At 42.5% G+C, this 23672-nt stretch overlaps 1 protein-coding gene and 1 long non-coding RNA gene across 4 annotated transcripts in view; both read right to left on the bottom strand.

The window, feature by feature from the left end:
- METTL9 (methyltransferase like 9) overlaps positions 1–14567 on the bottom strand; it is a 42329-nt gene extending 27762 nt beyond the window's left edge. The window contains exons 1-2 of one of the 3 annotated variants that reach the window (XM_046666275.1): positions 14480–14567; positions 736–926 (exon numbers count right to left, since the gene is read on the bottom strand). In XM_046666275.1, the coding sequence (XP_046522231.1) occupies positions 736–926; positions 14480–14524 (236 nt within the window). In that variant the 5' untranslated portion in view covers positions 14525–14567. Of the gene's footprint in view, positions 1–735; positions 927–11949; positions 12583–14479 lie in introns of those variants that run through there. The other 2 variants (XM_046666274.1, XM_046666273.1) reach the window with 2 other exon arrangements.
- A 3635-nt stretch (positions 14568–18202) lies between these two features.
- LOC124242210 (uncharacterized) overlaps positions 18203–23672 on the bottom strand; it is a 32964-nt gene continuing 27494 nt past the window's right edge. The window contains exon 4 of the long non-coding RNA XR_006889401.1: positions 18203–20501. This is a non-coding gene — a long non-coding RNA (uncharacterized LOC124242210). The remainder of the gene's footprint in view (positions 20502–23672) is intronic.

The raw sequence follows: 23672 nt of genomic DNA, 5'->3' as shown, positions 1-23672 counted from the left end.
AGGCTTTTCAAGCACTGAGCCCCGCTGCTCTGCTCTTTGGCATTTCGGATTCTTGGGCCCTGGGGATGTTTAAAAATCTGGCCAAGAAAGGATGAAAATGCTCCAAAGCTTTTTCTGTGGATTTACATGAGAGAACCACTCTAGGGATAGACAACTCTGCAATAGGTTCACAAGATCCTAGTGAGCCTAGACATGAGGTAAGAAGAGGTGTAGGACCCTTCACTCAGAGCAAGCCTCCACCTACTGCTGGGCTGAACTAAATTCCCCAAAGAAACTTGCCCTGGGAAGTACACTTAAAGCAAAGATCTTACTCTTCAGCCTATCTACGTTAATGGCTTGGTTTCAAGTAGCTTGCTACGCTCTATGGTAGGGTACTAGCAGCATCATGGGCATCACCTGGGAGCTTGTTAAAAATGCAGAATCTCGGGCCCCAGACCTACTGACTGAAAATCTGCACTGTCACCAGATGCCCAGGTGATTCCTGTGCACATCCAAGCTGAGAAGCACTGCTCTACGTAACTCCCACCACAGACATACAGACCAATGAGGCGATTTACCAAGCTACGGTGAATTTAAAAAGCATAACTGCAGAAGGCTGGGCCACTGGACCCACGCCAAGGATACCGACTAGAAAAGTGCTGTAGCTGTAGAGGCGGCAATATCTTGAACACGGTAACATTCCTTTTTCATTTTTTTAAACCTAAAGATAAAGAAAAATGTCCAAGATTCACTTACCCATTGATAGATGTTCTAGACATAAACAGGCTAAAAACAGATGACACAAAAGAGTGATACAATTGGATAAATAGCCAGCCCGATTTCTCAATGCTGTTGTTTAAGAAGATCTGTGTTCCTTGATCAAGATAACTCTGAACAAAGACAGCCTGGAGTGATTCGCATAATTTCTCTCTGTTGCACACATACCACTAAAAGAAAAAAAAAAAGAAAAATGAAAACACACAACTGAAGTGTCATCTAAGAAGTCCAAAGACAAAAACCAGAAGACTAAATCAAATCTAAGATTTCCAAACATTATAATCTCACGGCACTTTGAGGATAATCATCGTCTCTTATATTCATGTGACCTAGAAAGTACAAAATACTCTTTATACATAATTTCTCATTTAATTCTCATAAGCCTCCGAGTAGGCACAAAGAGCAGGGGAAGGCTGAAGAGGCTTGTGAGTCATGCAGCTCAGTAGGTGGCGGAGCCAGGCCATAGTCCAGGCATTCTATCCCGGCCTAATAGTTCCCTCACTATACACCCCGGACCCCGAGATCTAGGAAAGCTCTGCTGGCCTCTCCTTCACTGAAATTCAACATCAGAAGACAATAACTAGCATTATTAACCTTGTTTTTAGATTAAAGAATAGTCATAATCCAATGATTTAACTCAAAACCACCAAACAAATTAATGGTAAAGTGAGCAGCAGAATTTAACACTCTAAGGACCAGAGTAAGCTGCCCTCCTTCTTGTAGGCTATATAGAGACCTTCAGAAATACTGAGGTATGCTTTATGAAGTCATATGACATTCTCACAGACAGGAGCAAAATGTGCTCGAGAGAGACTAAGAAGTCACTTAAGGTCACAGTGCAATCAATGAGAAGACAGAGTAATAACATGCTAAGAGCCAGACTTCCGGGACCAGGCTCTAACCAGAACGCACTTTTTAGAAAAAAATTCAAGAGCTTCAACTGTGGGTGAAATTTAATCTTCCATAATAAATGTTTTCCATTTTCATGTGGAGTTAGCGTTCCAGAGAAGGAGGGAAGCAGACTGTAGGGTGCCTAAGCTTTAGAGGCAGCCCGAGGACCAAGTCCTGGCTCTGCCATTCCTCTGTGAGCTTGGAGAAGTCACTGAATGGCTGAGCCTCTGTTCATTCATCTGTAGACTAGAGATGTCACTGGTATCTATCTATCCCAGTAGGGAATTGAGAGGATTAAACGAGATAATGCAGGCAAGTCCTCAATACAGTACCAGGCACACAGGAGAGTCCTGTAATAATAATAGCAAAGAGATTCCTCCAACGTGGCCTGACAAGCAAGAGTTAGCCCATCAAGTACAATGATGAAACTGCAGAGTAGACCATTATTATTAATCCATTATCTGCTAAGAAACAACCAATTTTTCCCAATAAGAAGTCCACTGGCCAAAAGCAACTTGCTTCCCCTTGACAAATATGACCAGCAGTAGGTGTCCCGTAACTGCTTGCACAATTGTGGACCAATTTTACAGTCCCCTAAGCTTGCTAAATGTTGAATGAAATCTTGGGTAACATTCTCAACACTAACATTGAAAGGAACCAGTTAGAAACCAATACAAACAAGCAAACAGGCACAATAAAATTTTAAAGTTTGATTAATCTTCACAAATCCTGCACCCCAAACTGGATAAACCAAATCTTTCCAATTGTTGACTGATGTGTGTTAACTTACCATTTAAACATTGTTACCAAAACTGCTTGGACTCGAAAAATATTTTTATTTTTCCCACCCTATATGATAAGCTATGAAGCTTCTTACATTCACTGCCTACATTTAACTTGGTCTGAAAATGTTCTCGCTTAATCATTAACCAATTCTTAATACTCATTGTGTCTCAAGTTATGCCCCAGTGCAGGTCATAAACCATTTTTTATTACACTTGTGAACTCCTAGTGCACATTCTGAACTCTCTAATACTGAGGCCACTCTGACTTTTATTTATTTTTTTATTCTTTGAAATAACTAATCAAGATGAAAGCCATCACCTTGGTAATAGGCAATCAGGTGCATTCTATTAATGTGGACAAGAAATCATTCAAGTGAAACAGAGGAGCTAAGAATTCCTCGGCATCCACTTGTAAATGGACAATCAGAACAACAATGGACTCTGACTTCCAGAACTAAGCAAGAATTGGTACCATTAACTGCAAATATTGCTTTCAAGTGCCAAAAGGAAAAGTCAAGTTTTTAACAGCATTTCTCTCAATTCAACATTAACACATGTGGTTGAACCTTTCCTATCACATAAGTCTTTCAGAAAAGAAACTCCTTACTGAACCGAATGTGCTACAGAATAAAAAGGAGTAAAGCCCTTCTTTTTAAAGATAAAGGTTGAAATCCATGTTCCTCCTGACCATATAGGATACAAATGTCAACTCCATAGCATCATTATTCATAATCACCAAAAAGTGGAAACAACCCATCAAGTGATGAATGGATAAACAAGATATGCTTCATCCATACAATATGGATAAACTTTGAAAACATTATGCTAAGTGGAGTAAGTCACAAAGGGCCACAAATTATATGATTTTATTTACATGAACTGTGTAGAGTAGGAAGATCCAGAGACAAAGTAGATTGTGGTTGCCAAGGACTCGGGGAGTGTCTGCTAACAGATATTGGGGCTTCTTTTTGGAGTGATGAAAATGTTCTCAAATTAGAGAATGGCGATGGTTGTACAACTCTGCGAACAAACTAAAAACCACTGAATTGTACACTTTAAAAGGATGAATCTATGGTACGTGAATTGTATCTCAATAAAGCCGTCATCTGTTAAAAAGACAGACACACACATCTAAGTGTAGGTGGCATTTTGATCTTCTAGAAGTTAAAAAGTAGGTTGAAAATTTAAGAGACCAAGCAAACCTCTTTAAAAATGTAAATCTTTAAATGCAAATCAGATCATGTCACTGCCCTGCTTCACAGAAGCCTTAGGATAATATCCAAAATGCTTAATATGGCTCACAAAGCCCTAAACGATTTGTCCATTCTCTGTCCCCAGCTTCACCTCATGACACTCCCTAACTAACAATACCTGGCCACTCACTCTGTCAAACACTGTACCCTTTTTTCTTTTTCTGGAAGGTTCCTTTCCCATGGCTGTCTCACATGGTATTTGCTCTGTCCCCTACATTTCCTACCACCCCAACCCGCCTCCCCGTCGCCTAGTTAATTCGACCTAAGCCTAAACATTTCTTCAAATATGTTTCCCTTGAACGTCCAGACTGGGTCAGATCCCTCTCTTCTAATTCCCTCTCTTACATCCCATAAATCTCCCCGGTCACATTTATGAGCACTGAAGTGAATAACTATACATAGTCGCATGTTCAGTGTCTATCTTCCCAGGTAGACGGAAAGCTTCCTAAAGGTAGGAACAATGACTGACTTCAGTGCCTGGACTGACACAGATGAACAATAAGTGTTCATCAAATGAATTACTGTTTAAAGTCACAAGCAGTATAAGAGGCAGAATTTGGAGTTTCTAGCAAAATCCTGGAGGGAACATAAGGATAACCACAGAGACAGCAGTCACTGGGTTTCTGTCAATTCCTTCAACTCTGAGGTTTATGCAAGGCCCTTTAGGCAAGGCCTTGCTTAAACCCAATTCTGCAAACAGTGGTTAAAGCTACCCACCCACCACAAAATTGCTTTAGCAAAAGCAAGCAAAGAAGGAAGACACTGCCTGGGCACCTGCCCTCACCAGGCACCTGGCCAAGAGCTTACCATCTCACTTAGCACCTGCTAACTTCTGAATACCGGGAAGCCTAGGGGTTCTCAGCACTTCCAGCTGATTCAAGTTCCTGCTGTAGATGCATGTTGTTGTATAAAAGTTTCTTTCAAAGAAGCCTCTCTCACTTCACTCTACCCAGTGTGTCTGTCTGAGATTCACTGTTCTAAAAGAAGGCAGGACTATTCGGCCCAATTAACTGGACTGGTTGTGTTCAGAGAAAAGATCATCTGATCCAGAAGTAACTAAATTTCGATAGGCCAGGGTTTCTCAACTCAGCACTATCGACATTTCGGGCCAGATAATCCTTTTCAGACTAGGAAGAAGGACCTGGCCACCCACTTCCACAAAACTGTCCACGAAAACCCTGTGAACAGCAGTGGAGCACTGTCTCACACGGAGCAGGAAGGCGAGAGGACGGCGCAGAAAGACTGGGCAGGGGGCTCTAGAAGTTGGAATCCAAAAGAAGGCACTAACATCAAATCCTTCGTAGGGGGGCCGTCTTGTGCATTGTAGAATGTTTAACAACCCATCAGATGCCAGCAGCACTGCCCCCTAGTCATGACCAGCCAAAATGTCCCAGACATTGCCAAATGTCCCCCAGGGGACAAAACTGGCACGCTTGCGAAGCACTACATGGACTTACCCAGAAAACTTCACTGCTCTGACTGCAGTAGTGTTTCCTAACTACCCTAGCTTAACAGTGGTCTAGGGAAAATTAAAAGATGAACTCACTGGCCTCCGGGAACTCATACTCCAGAGGGGAGAAAAAAATCAGAAACCAAGACAAATAAGTAACGGGATTATGATCTTGGTCAGGACCTTCAGCTCCTTAAATGAGCAGTCGCCCTGCCCTTAAAGGCAAGACACTGACTACAGAGAATAATCAAGGCAGGACTTTCTGCAACCATTTGGCAGTCCCCCCGGAGTTACCTCTCTCCAGACACCCCAGCTTACATGAAAAGCTGTAATGAGCTCACAGCACTAGTGGCCCGTCTGCAGGCACCGGGCACTTTCAAGCAGGTGAGTTCTTTGAATATGTGCTCCTCAAAAGACTACAGAGACAAAGGTGCCCAGGCAAGAACAAAGGATTGTGCCTGTGAAGTGTTCCCACTGGAAGGACTATGTGCCAGCTCTGCTGTAGGGCTGGACGCAGTGTCTGAAAAAGCGTCCTCTTAGCATCTTCCTTTAAGGTTCACTCGAATTTCATTCAATCTAACTAAGTAAGGAAATCTTTTAAATATTTTAAATAACAAACTCTAATCAAACAAAAGTTGTGCCATCCGGTCACCTGCTGATGCAAAGTATAAAGATGTGATAACTAAACATAACATCTTCTAAAAACAACAGTAAATGGCAATGTTCTCCCTATTTGTAACAAGACTGTAAAGATACGAATGGTTAGCCAAATAAACAGCCAAATCAGGTAGACATGAGTTCAAAATGTGTATTTGACAGTATTAGCTAAACAAAATAAGGAAGTATTAGGTCATGTCTTAAAGATTTCATTAAGCCCACAAACATCTCCTGATCTTTACATAACGTTAGTAGATGAATTGTTCCTTCACAGTAGAAATGCAATTTCCATTTAAAATTACATTTGCTTATCAGACTGAGGGATACAGTGAAAAGTTTTTCTGAAATTATTTTTTAGAGTTCCCCAACTAGTCAAACATGTGCCATTTTTCCAAAATACAAAGGATTTGAGCACATCAGTAGAATGAGAAAGTTATTTTAAAAAACCCACTTCCTGCTTTTAGGTAATGTGGTAAAATAAAAAATAAACATTTGGTTTTTATTCCAGGTTCCTGGCACAGAGCTCCTACAACCCTTGGGGAATCTCTACAGTGCTAATTTTTGTATGCTAATAAATGAGGGAAGTGGGGTGGGGAGGGTGTTGGAACTTTCGGCCCCACCCCTCCAACCTCCAGGGAGGAGAGAGCGGCTGGAGATTGAATTCAGTCACCAATGGCCAGCGAGTTCATCAATCGTGCCTACCTAACAAAGCTTCCATAAAACCCCGACTCCACAGGGTTGTGGGAGCCCGCAGGTTGCTGAACACACTGATGTGGGGGGAGGGTGGCTCACCTGAGAGGGCATGGAAGCTCTGTGCAAACCCTCACCCTGCATACCTTGCCCTATGCATCTCTTCCATTTGGCTGTTCCTGAGTTGTACCCTTTATAATTAACCAGTAACCCTAAAGTGTCTTCCTGAGTTCTGTGAGTCATTCTACCAAATTATCTAACCCGGGGGGGGGGGGGGAGTTTGGGAACCCCAGAATTTGCCACTAGGTCCAACAGAAGCATGCGTAGTCTGTGGACCCCAACTTGTGGCTGGTATGTGAAGTGAGGGCAGTCTTGAGGGACCGAGCCCTTAAACCTGTGGACTGATGCAAACTGCAGGTAGTTAATGTCAGAATAGACAGAACCGAACTGTAGGACACTCGGTGTCAGAAGAAAATGTCATAGGTAAGAAATGGGTTCTCTCTTTCAATGTTAAACTTGATAAAACTGGATAAAGGCCAGCACTTCAAGAAGCTGTCCCATCCTTGTCTAACTGATAAACTGTCAGAACTTCAACTACTATTTTGCACACAGCTCCATAACTTCAATGTCTACACCGAGGTCCACTGGAGCAGGGCCTTTCCTATGAAGTAGACAGCCTATCTTCACAGCCCTTCAGACAACACAAGGTTTCCCAGGAGGGACATTATGAAGCAACGGGAAAAGCCTGGGCCTTGAAACCAGAAAGAACCGGGTTCAAAACCCAACTCTGCCATCTATTAACTGCACTTTTGAGCAAGTTTCATCTCTCTTAGTCTCAATCTTCTGTCTGTAAAATGGGGATATACCACCTACCTCCCAGAGTTGTTATGAGGATTAGAAGGAATAACATATTTAAGTGCCTAGCACACAATAGAAGCCCAATAACTATGAATTTCCTTCCCCTTCCTGTCCAAGGTCAACAAAAACCAGTCAGAGGAGAACTCAAGTTCAAGGAAATGCCTAAAAACCGCACTGTAGGTCTGGGCACCCAGCCATTCCCAAAAGAAATGAGTAACCAAAGACCTAAGGGAGGCATTTAGTGCCACTAAAAACAATCCGATAGGCTCCACTGATCAGGGTCCATGAACAGAGAACCTCTTCTACTACAGGGGGTGGTCAGATCAAGCCTGACAATATTGACCTCGACAGCTAAGGATTCAAAAATCACATTCTAAGTTTCTGAATGCAATCAAATCAGCCCAGACATTTCACCACTGACACCTTCTCGCATCTAAGCACAGCACAGGAGTGAACCAAACCATTCATTACGATTTCTACTAATGATACAAACCTAAACCAACGCCCTCTTTGTGTGAGATTTCAACATGTAGAGTGACAAGGCATCCTCATGTCCACGCAGGGAAACAATTTACACGGATTTGATGGAGCCTCAGCTCTGATTCCATAAACTATTGGCAATCTTCATTTCAAATACTCACTCCCTGTCAGTATTTTATAACTCTCAGATTTTAATAAAGCTTCAGAGGGTCTAAACAGCAGTTTCTTACTGGAAGTTACCAGGGTCCCCTAGGTCACCTTCCTGGTATATCCTGCAGAAGAGAGAGATCCTAGTGTTCCATGAAACGGAAGCAAATACTTGTTTAGGGTTTCAACACAGGTTATAAGGAAGGAAACAAAGCCTTTTAAAAGTCTCTTTGGTATTCAGCTGCAAAGGCCTCCAGACTCTCGAAAGCAGTTCACAGGAGGACAGGGTGGAATCCATCAGCGTCCGTCTGGCTAGCTGGCTGACTGCCCTGAGCGCTGTGAGCTCCTGCCTGACGTCCGTCCGCCTCCACACGGTAAACGGGCAGTGAAGGTACAGGAGACCGAAATCTGTCCTTCAGCACAACCTACCACCTCTGACTGTGATGTCCAAGTATTTTTTCCTTTGGAAAAAAACTCCAAATCATTTTAATTCTATCTTGAATTCATCATCACCTGTGGCATAGCACAGTTTTGAGCTTTTAGAAGAAGGTAAAAAAATAAGTCAAACATACACATACTTGTAATTTTAAGTTACACCTTAATAATTCTGGATACTGTTATCTGTGCTTTTAAAAAACCTTGCAGTACGTCACCTGGAGAAATTGTCCTGGCTTGGTTCCACGGAGCTCTGTAACAATTATTTTTTAGCTCCATCTATTGAGAAGCTGCTGAATGACTGTTATTACCAAGAACCTAGTTAGTGCGGCCTGAGGATCCTTTCAAGTTTCAACAGCTCTAAAATAGTTGCATTATCTTTAAGCACAAGGCGCAACGCATCGGAAAAACTACATCTGAAGTTTTTGTGGTTGTTTATATTTTTAAGTTCCGAGTCTGCCGATACTGAAAAGTGACAATATCTAGTCTCTCACTGCATGGCTCTATTTCTTCCCAATGAGTCAAACTACCCGTCTGGCAACCTGTGATTAGAATGTGCTGATTAGGAAGCTGGAAATTTTCTCTTGGGAAAAAAAGATCAGTAAATATTTCAGGCCTTCGGGTCACACAGTCACAACTGCTCAACTCTGCCACTGCAGCGGAAGCACTCAGAGACCAGAGGTGAATGAATGGGGGGGGCTCTGCTCCAACTAAACTTTGTGGACACCGAAATACGAATTTCAGCTAAGAAATTTTCACGTTACAAAAAATGTTGGCAACCATTTAAAAACATAAAACTATTCCTACTTCACAGGCTGTACAAAAAAGTCAGAGAGTCCAATTTGGCCTGCAAGCCATATTCCTGCTCCAAGTGAAGCCCTTGCCTCCTGCTCGCCCAAAGTGAAACATAATCCCGGTTCTAAAGCCAGCACACTGAACCAAGTTATTAACATGGTGCTGCTACGATAGTTTTAGAGCTGCTTTAGCTCCAAGGAGCCTTGTATCTCCAGGCTATAGTAACTAAATAGTAATTTTTAATGAATAAACATTGCCCAAGATCTCTCTTTTAACCATGAAATCCTCCACCATAATTTCTTAATAAAATAACCATAAGGAAAACTTGTGCTGAGTATGGTTCAATCAAATCCATAAACCTACTTTTATGTAACTCCAAAAGAACCAGATGTGGCTGCCTATGGAACCCACACACCCAAATGAACACCAGAAGACCTTGTATAGAACTATTAATTTGAAGGAAGAAAAACCATCAGAGTTAAGTTACTTCACAAGCAACAGGGTTTATAAGGCAAACCCAGGATCCTGGAATACAAAGCAAATAAATCACCAACTCAACCACATTGCAGAGGGTTACAAAAAATTTTATGCAAATTTATGATTCCCTTTAAAAACAGAAAAAGGGCAACTATAAATATTTGCTAAATAAATGCTACTTTTCTGAATGAACTCTATATTTCACTTTATCTCACTGGGGTTTCTATACACATTTTTCTTTTGTTCACTTTCATCTTTATTCATAGACAATATTTTCATAATGTGAATGGATCATCCCCAAATAATGTCTGGATTGATTATTCTAAGGAAAAGAGCCATTCTCCCCCTAAACATTCAGACAGCCCCAGATTAGTCTCCACCTTGGAGAAACTGGCTGCCAAACTGTTAGTGCAACTGGTTAACACACACACGCACATGCGCACACACAGGTGGGTATCTTCAAGGCATAACGAAGTAAATGAGGTATCTGAAACCAATATTAGTTTTCCTTAGAAGCTGCTTTAAAAAGGTACCCAGAAAGTATCCTCTGTTAGGAGATATTCTGAAACTCTGTCTACAGCTATAATTCTACCTAGGCTCCATAAAATCAAATTATTTAAACAGTTTTTCAATTTTTAAAAGATGCCCAATTCTTTTTTGAGCACTGAAATCATCTCAGGTGTGCTGCAGTAGAGGCGACCACAAGTGTTCAAATACCTGCAGCTAAGACTCAACCATAATTCCACATCAATGGAAATAAGCCTCCTTTTTATCCCACCCAGAACCTCATCACTACCACCTGTCAAAAAGGACATTTCTAACTCACTGTTTTATACCATTATCCATGCTCCGTAGAGATATGCGACATGTTGGTAACTGCACATTATGATTATGGTACTTTAGAGTTGTTTCTCTAAGAATCACTAGTGTAAGTAATTCATAGCAAAGAATGTGATTTTACACTTTAGGATCACCTACTAACTTTACGTGCAGTCCTAGTACCATCACAGGAGTAATTACCTAACGAACTGCTATAGCTGTAGGGTTACAAAAAATTTTATGCAAATTTATGATTCCCTTTAAAAACAGAAAAAGGACAACTATAAATATTTGCTAAATAAATGCTACTTTTCTGAATGAACTGCTTTCTTTATTTTCATTAAAACACATGAAATCAACCTGAGGGTAACACCAGGCATAATAAGTAACAGGAAAGTGAGAAATCCAAAAAAGTGGTGAGACACAAGATGGGGGATAATTAGTTACTGCTCTCTGGAAAGGCAGAATGTACTATAAATACCAGCTACTATAAGCCAACACTCTTGCAGAGTTCAAAAGCCTCTTTTCAATGAGTGTAATGTTAACTGCAAACTACATTATGGTCAAATATGAAATAGCTCACTCTTAATTCTACAGTTGACTTGCACATACTTCAAGTGGCACAAAACTAAGCTAACGAAAAGACTACCTGGCCGGTCATACCACACTGGTCAAGATTCACAACTACAACTCTTACAAGAATTCAGTCCGGCCCACTTCTGTTTTAAAAATCCTTCCAGCAAAAGCTTGCATCACCTTCCTTCTTATCATATCTCCCCGATCAGACACCAACATGGAAGTTTAAAGGCTCTCTCTCCTAGAGAGGAGGGAAGGCTCTGTGGGATGGGCGTGAGGACCTGTCAAACACATTTTCTAAGTGCTTAGGGAAAATGTCACCTGAATGAGCCTGGAGAGTTAAACGGCTCACGACGCCCGGTTAAATCTCTTTATGACCCTTTGTATGTTCACAGATTCAACTACACAAGAAGAGGGACGGGGCTCTCATTTTGATTCTCGGGGGTTAGGAAGGTTGTCGGGGTAACGGGTTTGGTCCGCTCTTTTGCCCCTCACGCCCCGGTGCCAGCGCGGCCCCCGTCGCCACGCGCCGGCCCATCCCAACCCCCACCCCGAGCCCCGGTGGCCGCCGGGAGCAGACGCCGCGGGGGCCGAGCATCTGCAGTCAGCGCCCGGGCGGGGAACAATGCGGGGCTCCGGGCGCCCACGCTCGGCCCGGGGAGGGGGAGGGAGCCGTTCTCCGCCCGCGCCGCGGAACAAAAGGGGCCGGGCGCCCCGAGGTCGCGGAGCCGGCGCCCGGCAGGGAAAACTTTCGGAGGGGCCGGGGCGGCGGCGCGAGGGGCCGGGGCCCCCTCGCCGCGGCGCCCCGCACAATAGCCGGGCCGCGCACGGGAAGCCCGGCCGCCACGCCCCCGCCCGCCGCCCCGGGCTGCCCGCGTACCTGGTGGTTCTCCTTCCTGCCGCCCGCGGCCGCCGCCGGCCCGCCCGGGCCGCTCGTCATGTTCACGTACAGGGAGCGGGTGAGCGGGCTCCGCAGCGTCCACATCCTCCGCGCCAGCCACACGGACGCCAGGCTCAGGCACAGCCAGCCCGCCAACAGTCTCATCGGGGGCCGCAGCCGCTCGCTCCGATCACCGCCGGCGCCGCGGCGAGGAGGAGGAGGGGCCGCCGCCTCCGGTCGCCGCCGCCGCCGCCCGGGCTCGAGCCATCGCGCCCGACTTGCCCATCCAGCCCCTGCAGGGCCGAGGCGGGGGTGGGGAGGAGCGGAGCGGGCGGTGCACAGCTTCCCACCGCCTACTTCCGGTCCGCCCGCGGAACGCCGCCGCCGGCCGCGCCAGTTTCCACCCGGAGCACGGACGAGCGACCGGGGCGCGTTCTCGCCGGGACGCGCTCCCTCCTTCCAATGAGCAGGCCGGCCGGGAGGCGGGACAAAGGGAGCGCGCGTTCGCCTGGCGCGCGCCCGGTCCCGTCTAGACCGCGGCGCCGTATCCCGGCGGAGATGATTTTAATTGCTTTCCTTCCGAAGACTGTAACTGAAGCCTCCCGCTCCCTCCGGGGTGGTGCCCGCTGGGCTTCTGGCCTTTCCCTGCCTTACCCTTTGCTTCTGAGATCCTCCTCCCGCCCCCCGGCGGGACCTCCACCTGATCGTGCAGATTGCCCAGGGCGAGGAGGGGCCTCATCCCTTTCGCCCGTCGGGACACTTCAGGCCAAGTTCTTGCCAGAGACGACGCTGCAGGTTCTTAACTGTCATTGGCTCAGCTGCATAGCTGCCTATCCTCAGTTAGAGTCAAGGAGCCCGACCCCCACCCCTAGGGCCTCCTGCAAAGCAAATGGGAATGAGGGGGAAGGGAAACCACCATCCCCCTCCCCACCTCTCCCCCTCCCCGCCAGGTGCCCCAGGTTTGGGGAACCTGGCAAGCTGCCGGCTGGACGTTTCTAAGAGGCCTCGGTGAAACCTCTGCCTGTGTTGGCAGCTTCTGCAGCTGGGGCACCTGCAAGAAATGCTTATTGTTTTTTGCTAAGGAAGATTCTCCCTGAGCTAACATCTGTGCCAGTCTTCCTCTCTTTTGTATGTGGGACGCTGCCACAGCCTGGCTTGATGAGCAGTGTGTACGTGGCACCCGGGATCCAAACCGCAAACCCGGCCCCAGAAGCAGAGCGTGGGAACTTAACCACTACCCACCCGGCAAGTAACGTTTTGATGTACTCATGACCCTGTCCAAGAATGAGACCCCAAATTAGAATCCCTGGTTGCTTGTTTCCTTAACACAGAAGTTGTACCCAACATTCTTAAAGTGAACTAAGCTCTAGGAGCCCTGTTTACCCAGGTGTTTCTTTGATCATTTATAGCATAGAGAGACCTAGCAATGTTTCAAAACTATAGGGTTACACTGTGTTCCTGTGTCTGAAGTCCTTCCTGCTGCTACCCAAGCTACAACTAAGGCGTAACATACAGTATTTCATGGGTCCTCTAGCTTTAACACCTTCCTAGGTTTGTTTAGAAAATGCTTTTTAATTTAACTGCACTAGAAGTAATGTGAATACATTTTATTTTAGTTCAGAAAAAATAAACCTTTCTGTTAACTCCAATATTGCACTTGAGAGATTGTCATTTATGAAAAGGTGATGTGGTGATCCACTGATAAAGAACGAAATTGTTCCTTACAAAACATTTTTATTAGCTTCTAAGAATCTCAGCTTGGCACCCTTCCCTAAGAGGGACATCCTGTTGCCTAAGGTGACTTAGGCTATAACAAAACAAAACAAAAAAACGGTGGGGCTGGCAAAAGAAGACGGTACTTTGTGTGCTTTCTTCCCAGTATGCTCCCTGACTGCTTCCTGCCAAAACCCCAAGGAGCCTGTGCTTTACTATATCTAGTTCAAACCTCTAGTGGTCCAGGCCCGAATCATCAAAAAGAAACTGGAGTAGCAAGTCCAAATAAGTCAATTTGCTTACCATGTCACCCTTCCCTCCTGTCTCTTGGGATCAGTATCACAGATAAAGCAGCTCTGTGCCAAAGAAAGCCATCTTTTTAGAGGGGGTGGGATGGGGAAGGGGATAAAAACAGCAAGAGTATATAAAAGGACATATTTCATTTCTGAAAACAAAGGAGACGAAAAGGTATGCCCTCCAACTATAAGCCTGATGAGCTGCAGCTCAGAGACTGCAAAATGTGTCAGATGAACAAGATACAACCAGATGGCTGATAGTCTGAAGAACTGGGGGTCAGGTGACTGCCACGAAGCCTAGCATCTCAAAGGAGCGGATTTTCACTTTAGACTTGAGCAACCAGCCTGGAAAAATAAACCACTCACACATTTTACACACTCTATAGTAATCACAAAATACACAAAATATAGTAATCACAAAATACACATGTTCTTTACGCTTAGCAAGCACAGGAAGAGACCAAAGCACAGCGTGATCAAATGATTTGCCTAAAGGTAGCAGAGCAAAGGCAGTAGCAGACCTTTTCATAGAACCTGGTGTCCCAGCTCGCAGTCTTTCGATCCATCTAAGAGGCCTCGCGCGCTCTCTCTCTTCTCAGAGAGCCTCTTGAATTACAAATGAGGAAGAAGGAAAACAACAAGAGCAAATATACTAAGCAGAAGTTCAGATTGCCCTCAGGCACTGCCCCCTTCCTTCATCTACTAGAATGTCACTACTGTATATTAAAACCTCAATTATCCATAATGGAGAGGGGAAGAGGCACAGATAACACATAAAGCCAAATATGAGCCAATCTCCTTTCTAAGGGGCTTTGAAATGCAGTCAGTGATATTCAAGAGACACAAAAATGACAGCCTCAGTGCTGAGCTCTGCTCACTGCCTCCTGACCAGCTCAGGGTCTAGCTTGGGTCACAGCTCTGTGCATAGGCCCGAAATCCTGACTGGATCACTTTCCTGTCTAGAACTCTAGGAAAGGGCACTTCTTGATATATGTAATTGTTCTTATCAGCTACAAGTTACGGCATTTTCTTGTTCTGGTTTCAATTACAAAGTATAATGTAAAGAGAACCCCGTAGGGAGAGGCACTTGGGTTTGCAGAGGGCACAAAATGTGCCAGTCACTGTTGGACACTGTCGTCTCCTTGAAGAGAAAATAGTCTAAAAAGAACTCATATAGTCACATTCTCTTTATGCTTCTTATAGATTTCTTTATGCTTCTTAACAACATTTTGGACTGTCAGAGAAAGGTACAAGTTTTCCCCAATAGATTCAGTAGGTGTGCCCTGTGGTTATTAAGCAATGAGCACCTCTGAAAAATAAAATTAGTAAATGTATCCAACAATTTTTTTAAATTAGTAAATGTAGGGGATTTTGGTCTGAATGTGGCTGATATTTCAGTAATATGCAATGCCATCCCTACGGTCTAACCTAAGGTGAAACTGCAAACAGGTTAAACAAGAATTGGCAACAAAGTAGCAAAATTGGAGGAAGAGCCAGAAGACCTATAGAAGCAAGCACAAATAACGCAGTGCACTCTGGGAGATCTCCCACTGTGCTCATTAGCATAGTGGTGTGTCCTCTGCGCTCTTGAGATGGACTACCTGGGTTTGGAGCCTGGTTCTATGCTTCTTGGTTATGCAATTTGAGGCGAATAACTTCTCCTTTCTAGGTCTCAGTCTCCTCATCTGTAAAATGGTAATAATAATAATGGTTACCTATCTCACAGAGATGTGGTGAGGATTAAATTATTCTAAATATAAAAAGCTTAGTGTAGTGCCTCAACACACAGTAAGCTCTCAAAAAAATTGTTAATTTGCTCTTGTTTTCGCTATAACTGGATAAATCAACCCTTCTGAGCCTCCCGTTCCTCATCTGTAAACTGAGGGCCATGATCCTGAGCAGCCTACTTCACAATACATCTATGAGAATCAGAGGATCTGAAAGTTTCTACCAAGGTTATCATAATAAGGATGCTTCGTCCTAATGTGACTGTGGTCTCTGCGAAGCTACTCTCCATAAAACCTTCCCTCAGAGCCCCTGATGGGAGCTGCTCCTTATAAAGTGTCTATTCCCAGACCCCTTCCTGAGACTCTGAACTAAGGAAGTGAGGATGGAAGCGGGGAAAGGAATATAAAACACAAAACTGTAAAACATTCACACCTCAAATCACAAAGTCAGGCAGCAAACTCAAGTCATCTACTTGGCGGGGATGCCTGTCTTCTTAGTAGGAAAGCCTTGCCCGCTCTGATACATAGAACTCTTCCCAGCTGGCTCATCTGTACACTGCTGTGCCATTTCACCTGCCTAGAACCTTCCAAACCCACGGCTTCCCTCCACGGCAATCTTATACCTGTTTCAGTTTATGTGAGGGGTAACATCAGAAAGACAAAGAAATACCAAGAAAATAACTATTTATTGAGGACATGCAATACTCCAGGCACTGGACTAAATGGAATAGAAAGCAAAATAAACACAATGCCTCCCCCTCATAGACCTTACTGTCTAGTGGGGAGGCATATCCAAGTAATCACAAAATGAAGATACAGTCACAAACTGCTGAGTGCTAGAAAAGAATTGTATGTTGTTGGGAGAACTTGTAACAGAGAGACCTAGCTTAACTGGGGTGGGAGGGGGGAGTGTTCAGGGAAAGCTGCCCTGAGGAAATATGGCTTTGTGGCCCTCGTTTTGACATCTTCTTGCTAAGCTCGAGTTTCCGAGTTGCCCAAGTTCCTCTGGACCATAGGTGCACCCAGCAATTGTGAGAAAAGAAATGGGATACCCCTCCGAGCCTTCTGGGAGGTGAAGACTCACGGTGGGCCACCTAACGTACTTACATTGTGCATATACACAACTGCGCCTAGGGTCCTTCAAAGAAATTTGCACATAAAATAACTTAAGCCACTTAAAAGAATATATGTAGTTTTTTAAAAATATGTGTTTCAACTCAGCAAGGTCCTTCTAGCAGCAGGTTTGAGTCAGAGCTCTGATAAAAGAGTGAAGGCAGTTGTTTTCATTCACTTTCCAGGGCATTTTCAAAGGTCCAAAGATCTTCTTTCATCTTGTTTTGAGTATATTTTCAAAACATCCCTGTCCTTGGCCTCTTTATTGCTGTCTCCTGCATGTTTGTGGGTTTGGTCTCATGAATAGTTGCTTCCTCTCCACCCAGCATACCATGTAACTTCATGCCACTGTGTTTTCATATACTTATTTTGAAACTATAAAGCCTTCTTATTTTGTGACTATAAAGCATTCAAACTTGTGATTTATATGAAACACATGAAAAAATTGCATGGTACAATGAGAAAGCTTTTAAAACTTAAAATCTAAATATTTCATAGTAGACAAAATATGTACATGTGTACATAAACATAAGTGATCTTGAAGAGTTTGTGTAACATACCACAGAACCACATCTCTGCTGGCATGAAAGAGGACCACTATCTCATTTTTGCACAACCACAAACTGGTCTGAAAATGAGGAAGAATGCATTTATGAAAGAGGATACTTGAGCAATCAACCAACCTGAAAAATCAGACAGAACTATCTCCCTTCTCTGGCGAAAACTGTGATTGATTTTTTTAATAGCCACAACTAATGTGAGTTGTTTTAAAACTGAGCCTAGCATCGTCCTTAAACTTATTGTGTGCACAAATCATTAAATCCAGAGGAAAGGCATTTGGTTATTAGAGAACCAAACCCTCAGCAGAGTGAGACGCCCACGGCTGCTTTTCTCCGATCACGATTTCCCCTTACCAAACATCCTTTGTGCCATACAGTTTCCTAAAACTGACAAAGTCAACCCTGGAAGCAGCTATTAAGCTATTCTACGATAGAAACTTTATTTCTAACTTCATTAGCTTTCTATGCTCAAGTCTTTCCAAAAAAAGTTTTAGATATGTCAGGGCCACGTGGGCATCAGAGGCCAGCAGCTTTTCCGACACCAAGAAGACTCTTTTCTTCAGCCAGCAGAACTCAGATTCCACTTTCCTCCTGCCTCTCACCCCAGCCCCGGGGGCGAGGGTGGGAATGGGGGAAGCCAGCTTTGCTTAGGAACCCCACTAACGTGTAGTTTGGTGTTTGTGGATATAAAACAGGCTATTCTCCCACCAGGAAAAGTCAATTTTATAACAAAACTATAAATGAATGTTAAACAGACATCTCACAATTTTAAATAAACGCTTTAGTTTGTTAAATGCACTTTTTTTTTGCTTTCATCAGGAGACATGTTTACAGCTAAGTTTCACCACATCTACAATGCTCATCATGATTATTCAAAGGAATAAGTCTTCAGGAAAAAAATCCAAGTTACTCCTGTAGGATTTGATAGTACAATGGACTCATTTTTAGAATCTCCAACGCCCTGTTTGATTCATAACCTGGAGTTTCTCCATTATTGTGCTGTAAATAGCAGTATATTCATGGATGTATTTCCATCTTGGCACATAGTAAATCACATCATATTTGAGGACATCTAACATTTATTAGCTCTTTTACCCCGTTTAGAACTTATATCTATTTGGACACAAGTATCAGGAACACATTATATTTTTGACGTATATGTTTAAGGACGTTTCAAGGAAAAAAATTTGAGTCAGGTCTTTCTGAAATGGTAGGCAGTACATGGAGTCAGTCATAAAGTTGCCCTGAAAAAAATTCTGGAAATGAGGAAATATATAAAATTTCTATCTGAGAATCACACTTGTAAAAAGCATGCATATAATAGATTAAAGAGATGCAAAGACACCTTTAAAAAAGGCAGGTCCCCAAGCCAAGACTCCGCTGCAAATTGACTGCAGGAAGGTAATAACATATTTATAGAAATAACAGCTCATTGTGGGAAAGAGTTGAGTCAAGTTTGAAAACACAGGAAATGGAAAGTCAGGCTGATTTGGCAGCCGATCTATATCACCAGCCCCGGACACAGTACCCCAGGCCACTCTGCTCAGTGCACCAGGTGTCTGTGTGGATGGAGATGCGTGCATCCATCATATCAAGGCTCCATGACATATCCATTAAAATCATCCTAAATCACCATGTCCTTCCTTCCATGCTCAACATCCTTATATAGGGTGGGAATGTGCTGATGGGAGAATGTAGTGCCTGTCTCATTGATGGTTAAGTTTCTCAGTATAAATTAGTAAATAGCTTTATTTGGCATTGTTCTGAGTCTGGTCCATGCTAATGTGCCTGTGAGAGATGATTCCATTCTCAATGTACCCACATGTCAGGTTTCTATACCAATAAAACCTCAGACAATGATGATTTACCCACATGATGCTCCTTATGGAAACTGAAGATGACCAGCGAGCCTTCCTTCACCGAACAGACATCAGACCTCACTCACTGAAAAGTACAATGGACAGGAATGAGAGCTTTCCCAGATCCTTCAAGTATGCTTGTGGTTCTCCTTCAAGGTCTGTTTTGTCCCACCACACACTCCCAGTTCCTGATCCCCATGTCAATTTATCCAGCTCAAAAACATGCAGAAAACTCAAATTCTAGTTATATCTCTAATATTTTCCATGTGACGTTGGAATATCACTAACCCCAACTATTTTGTTGTAAAAATGGTAATTAATAAAGACCACCTGTATATAAAGTTATGGACCTGGATCAGAGACTTGTAAAGTCCCTTCCAGTTACAAGATCTGTTCGTTCACCTGCTTACTGTCTTTCATGAATTATGAGTTTTGTGCATTTTTTCTGAAATGCTAATATAAACATATCTGTACTTACATAGTACACAAGAGAAGTGGTATAATTTTCTGCATTTTTCCGCACACTTTAAAAATAAATCTCACAAACTCAAAGTTCCATTACACTGCATAAAATAGGAAATAATTCACTACAAATAGTACATACCTGTGACAAAGTTTCTAAGTGAAGACATCTTTTGCTTTTAGAGTTGTGTGCTTGACAAATTGTCAGTTCCTTATGACCCCAAACCAAAATCCTTGCATTTCTTCTCCTCCATATTCTTCACCCTCTCCCTTAGCCTGACATGCTGTTTCATAGTACAAGGCTTGCCCAGTCCCCTGGGAGGAAAAGTACTCCAGAAATGAAAATAGATGTATTTCTACCCCATGAAATTCTAGATCTGGGCTACAGCCTCACTCTTTATGAAAAAGAGCCCCCTACAACAGCGCTGCAAGAGTACCACACATGCCACCAACAACAACGACTGCACATAGTAGGCGCCAGACATGGTGCTGTGTCCTAAATGTGTTCTCTCTTAATTCTCATTGCAATCTAATGAGGCTGATATTATTATTACCACCTTTTTTTTTTTTTTTTTTTACAGAAGAATCTAAGGCACAGACAGCTTCCATTGCACAGCAAATGAGTGACTGAAGTAGGATTTTAAAGTAGACAGTCTGATCGCAGAACACACATTCTTCCCACAATGCTCTGCTGCCTCCTAGTGTTGCTCACCAGTCCTCAGCGCACAGGCATCAGAAGCCCCAGGGGTGCGAGCAGGTTCCGGTGCCGTCCCAGGTGTAGTGATTCCGAATCTTCCTGTAAATGGGGAGTCTTCAACATGACTCACGAGGGAGAAGACAGAGAAGAGGTCCTTAGCAGAAGCAATATGTACTTTAAAGTATTTAATAGTCATGAAATTATTTTTAATAAGGTAATTATTTTTAGTGTTGAGATAACCTAAAAAAAAAATGACATTTGTAAATAGCAAGTCAAATAGCAGTTTGTGTAATCACTTCAGGAAAACCTTCCAAAATAAAATAAAAACAATTTCTATGATCTGTAAATTTAAGTCAGGCAATTCACCCTCTGTAGTGTACAATTTATAAGTTTTGACAAATGCACACAACTGTATAACCAACACCACAATCAAAATAGAGAATATTTCCATTACCTAAAAAAACTCCCTGCGTCCCTTCGTAGTCAACCCTTCTGCCCACCTTCAGGTCCTGGCAACCACTAATGTGTTTGCTACCCCGCTAGTTTTGCCTTTTCCAGAATTTCATATAAATAAAATCATACAGCATATAATCTTTTGTCTGACTTCTTTCAGTTAGCGTAATGCATTTGGCATTCCTTCATGTTGTATCTATCAGTAGATCAGTCTTTTTTACTGACGTGTAGCATTCCACAGTGTAGATGAACCACAATTTGTTTACCTATTACCCAGTTGAAGGACATTGAGTTGTTTCCAGTTTTTTTGGTGATTATGAAGAAAGCTGCCATAAACAATTGTGTACGTGTTTTGTGTGAATGTAAGTTTTTGTTTCTCTTGGGCAAACAGCTAGCAGTGGGATTTCTGGATCATATGTCAAGCTCATATTTAACTTTATAAGAAGCTGCCGAACTATTTTCCAAAGCAGCTGTACCATTTTAATTCTTACCAGGAATGTATGAGAGTTTTGGGTGCTCCACAACCTTGTCAGCGTGTGGGATTGTCAGTTTTTATTTTAGTCATTCTAATAGTTATGTAGTGGTATCTCATTGTGGTTTTAATTTGGATTTTCCTAATGACCAGTAATGTTAAACATTTTTTTCATGTATTTATTTTCCATCTGTATATCTTCTTTGGTGGAATGTCTGTTCAAATATTTGCCCACTTTTTATTGGGTTGTCATCTTTTAATTGCTTTTGAGAGTTATTTATATATTCCACATGCGAGTCCTTTATCAAACAGGAATTTTGCAAATATTTTCTCCCAGTCTGTGGCTTACATTATTATTTTCTTAACAATGTCTTTCAAAGATCAGAAGTTTTTAATTTTTTTCAGATTTATTGAGGTATGATTGACAAAAATTGCATATATATTTTTAAGACATACAACATTATTAGTAACAGTATTTTTTGGTGAGGAAGACTCGCCCTGAGCTAACATCTGTTGCCAATCTTCCTCTTTTTGTGCTTGAGGAAGATTAGCCCTGAGCTAACATCTTGTGCCAATCTTCCTCCACTTTATATGTGGAGGCTGACAGTAGTGTAGTTCCACACCTGGGATCCAAACCTGTGAACAGTGGGCTGCCAAAGTGGAGCACGCCGAACTTAACCACTGTGCCACAGGGCTGGCCCCTCCAACACTATTTTTTAAAGGTGTACAACAGGATGATTTAATACACATTGCAAAATAATTAGCAACCAAATTAATTAACGCATCCATCACCTCTCATAGTTACCTTTTTTGTGTGTGGTGAGAACACTCTGTGAGACCTACTCTCTTAGCAAATTTCAAGTATACAATACAGTGTTGTTAACTATAGTCACATTATACATTAGATCCCCAGAACTTAGTAGTCTTGGAGTTGGAAGTTTGTCCTCTCGGACCAACATCTCCCCATTTCCCCCACCCCTATCCCCTGGCAACCACTGTTCTGCTCTCTGCTTCTATGAGTTTGACATTTTGAGATTCCACCTATGAGATCATACAGTATTTATCTTTCTGTGTGTGGCTTACTTCACTGAGCATAATGTCCATGTTGTTGCAAATGGCAGGATTTCCTTCTTTTTTATGGCTGAATAATATTCCATTGTATATATATACCACAACTTCTTTATCCATTCATTCGTCAGTAAATACTTAGGTTGTTTCCATGTCTTTGCTATTGTTAATAATGCTGCTATGAACATTGGGGTGCAGATATCTCTTCGACACAGTGTTTTCATTTCCTTCAGATGTATTCCTGGAAGTGGAATTGCTGGATTATATGGTAGTTCTACTTTTAGTTTTTCGAAGAATCTCCATACTGTTTTCTATAGTGGCCGTATCAATTTACGTTCCAACCAACAGTGCACAAAGGTTCCCTTTGCTCCATATCCTCACCAGCATTTGTTCTCTCTTGTCTTTTTGATGATAGGCATTCTAATAGGCATCTTTTCTCAATCTTATTGGTTTCTGATCTTTATTATTTCCTCTTTCTGCTTGATTTGGTTTTAATTTGCTCTTCTTTTTCTAGTTTCTTAAGGTATAAGCACAGATTATTGACTTGAGACCCTTTCTTCTTTTCCAATGTAAGCATTTAATGCCGTAGATTTCATTCTATGCACTGCTTTTGCTGCATTCCACAAATTTTGATATGTGTCTTCATTTTTGTTCAATTTAAAATACTTTCTAATTTCCCTTATGACTTCCTCTTGACCCAAGAGTTATTTAAAAGTATGTTTTTAACTTCCAGATATGTGGGGATTTCCAAGGTATGTTGGTTGTTGGTTTCTAATTTAATACTATTGTAGTCAGAAGACATACTTTATATGATTTCTATTCTTTTACATGGTGTTGTTTCACTTATTGCCCAGGAGATAGTCTGTCTTGGTAAATGTTCCATGTGCACTTGAAAAGAATGTGTATTCTGCTGTTTTGGGGCAGAGTATTCTATAAATGTCAATTGGGTCAAGTTTTTTGATAGTATTATTAACTTCTTATATATACTTATCAATTTTTTGTCTACTTGTCCTATTGATTACTGAAAGAAGCAAAGTCTCCACCTATAATTGTGGATTGGTCTATTTCTCCATTCACTTCCATCAGTTTTTGCTTCATGCATTTTGAAGCTCTGTTGTTAGGTGCATACACATTTAGGATTGTTATATCTTGTTGGTAAATTGATCCATTTACCATTATGTGACCTCCCTCTTTATTTCTGGCAATATTCCTTCTTCTGAAGTGACTTTGACATTCATATAGCCAATCCAACTTTTCTTTGATTAGTGTTTGTATGTTATATTTTTTGATCCTTTTACTTTTA

The sequence above is a fragment of the Equus quagga genome, chromosome 7 (genome assembly GCF_021613505.1).
Source record: "Equus quagga isolate Etosha38 chromosome 7, UCLA_HA_Equagga_1.0, whole genome shotgun sequence".
Lineage (NCBI taxonomy): Eukaryota > Metazoa > Chordata > Mammalia > Perissodactyla > Equidae > Equus > Equus quagga.
Note: the sequence above shows the minus strand (reverse complement) of the source record. Positions and strands in the feature narration are given on the sequence as shown.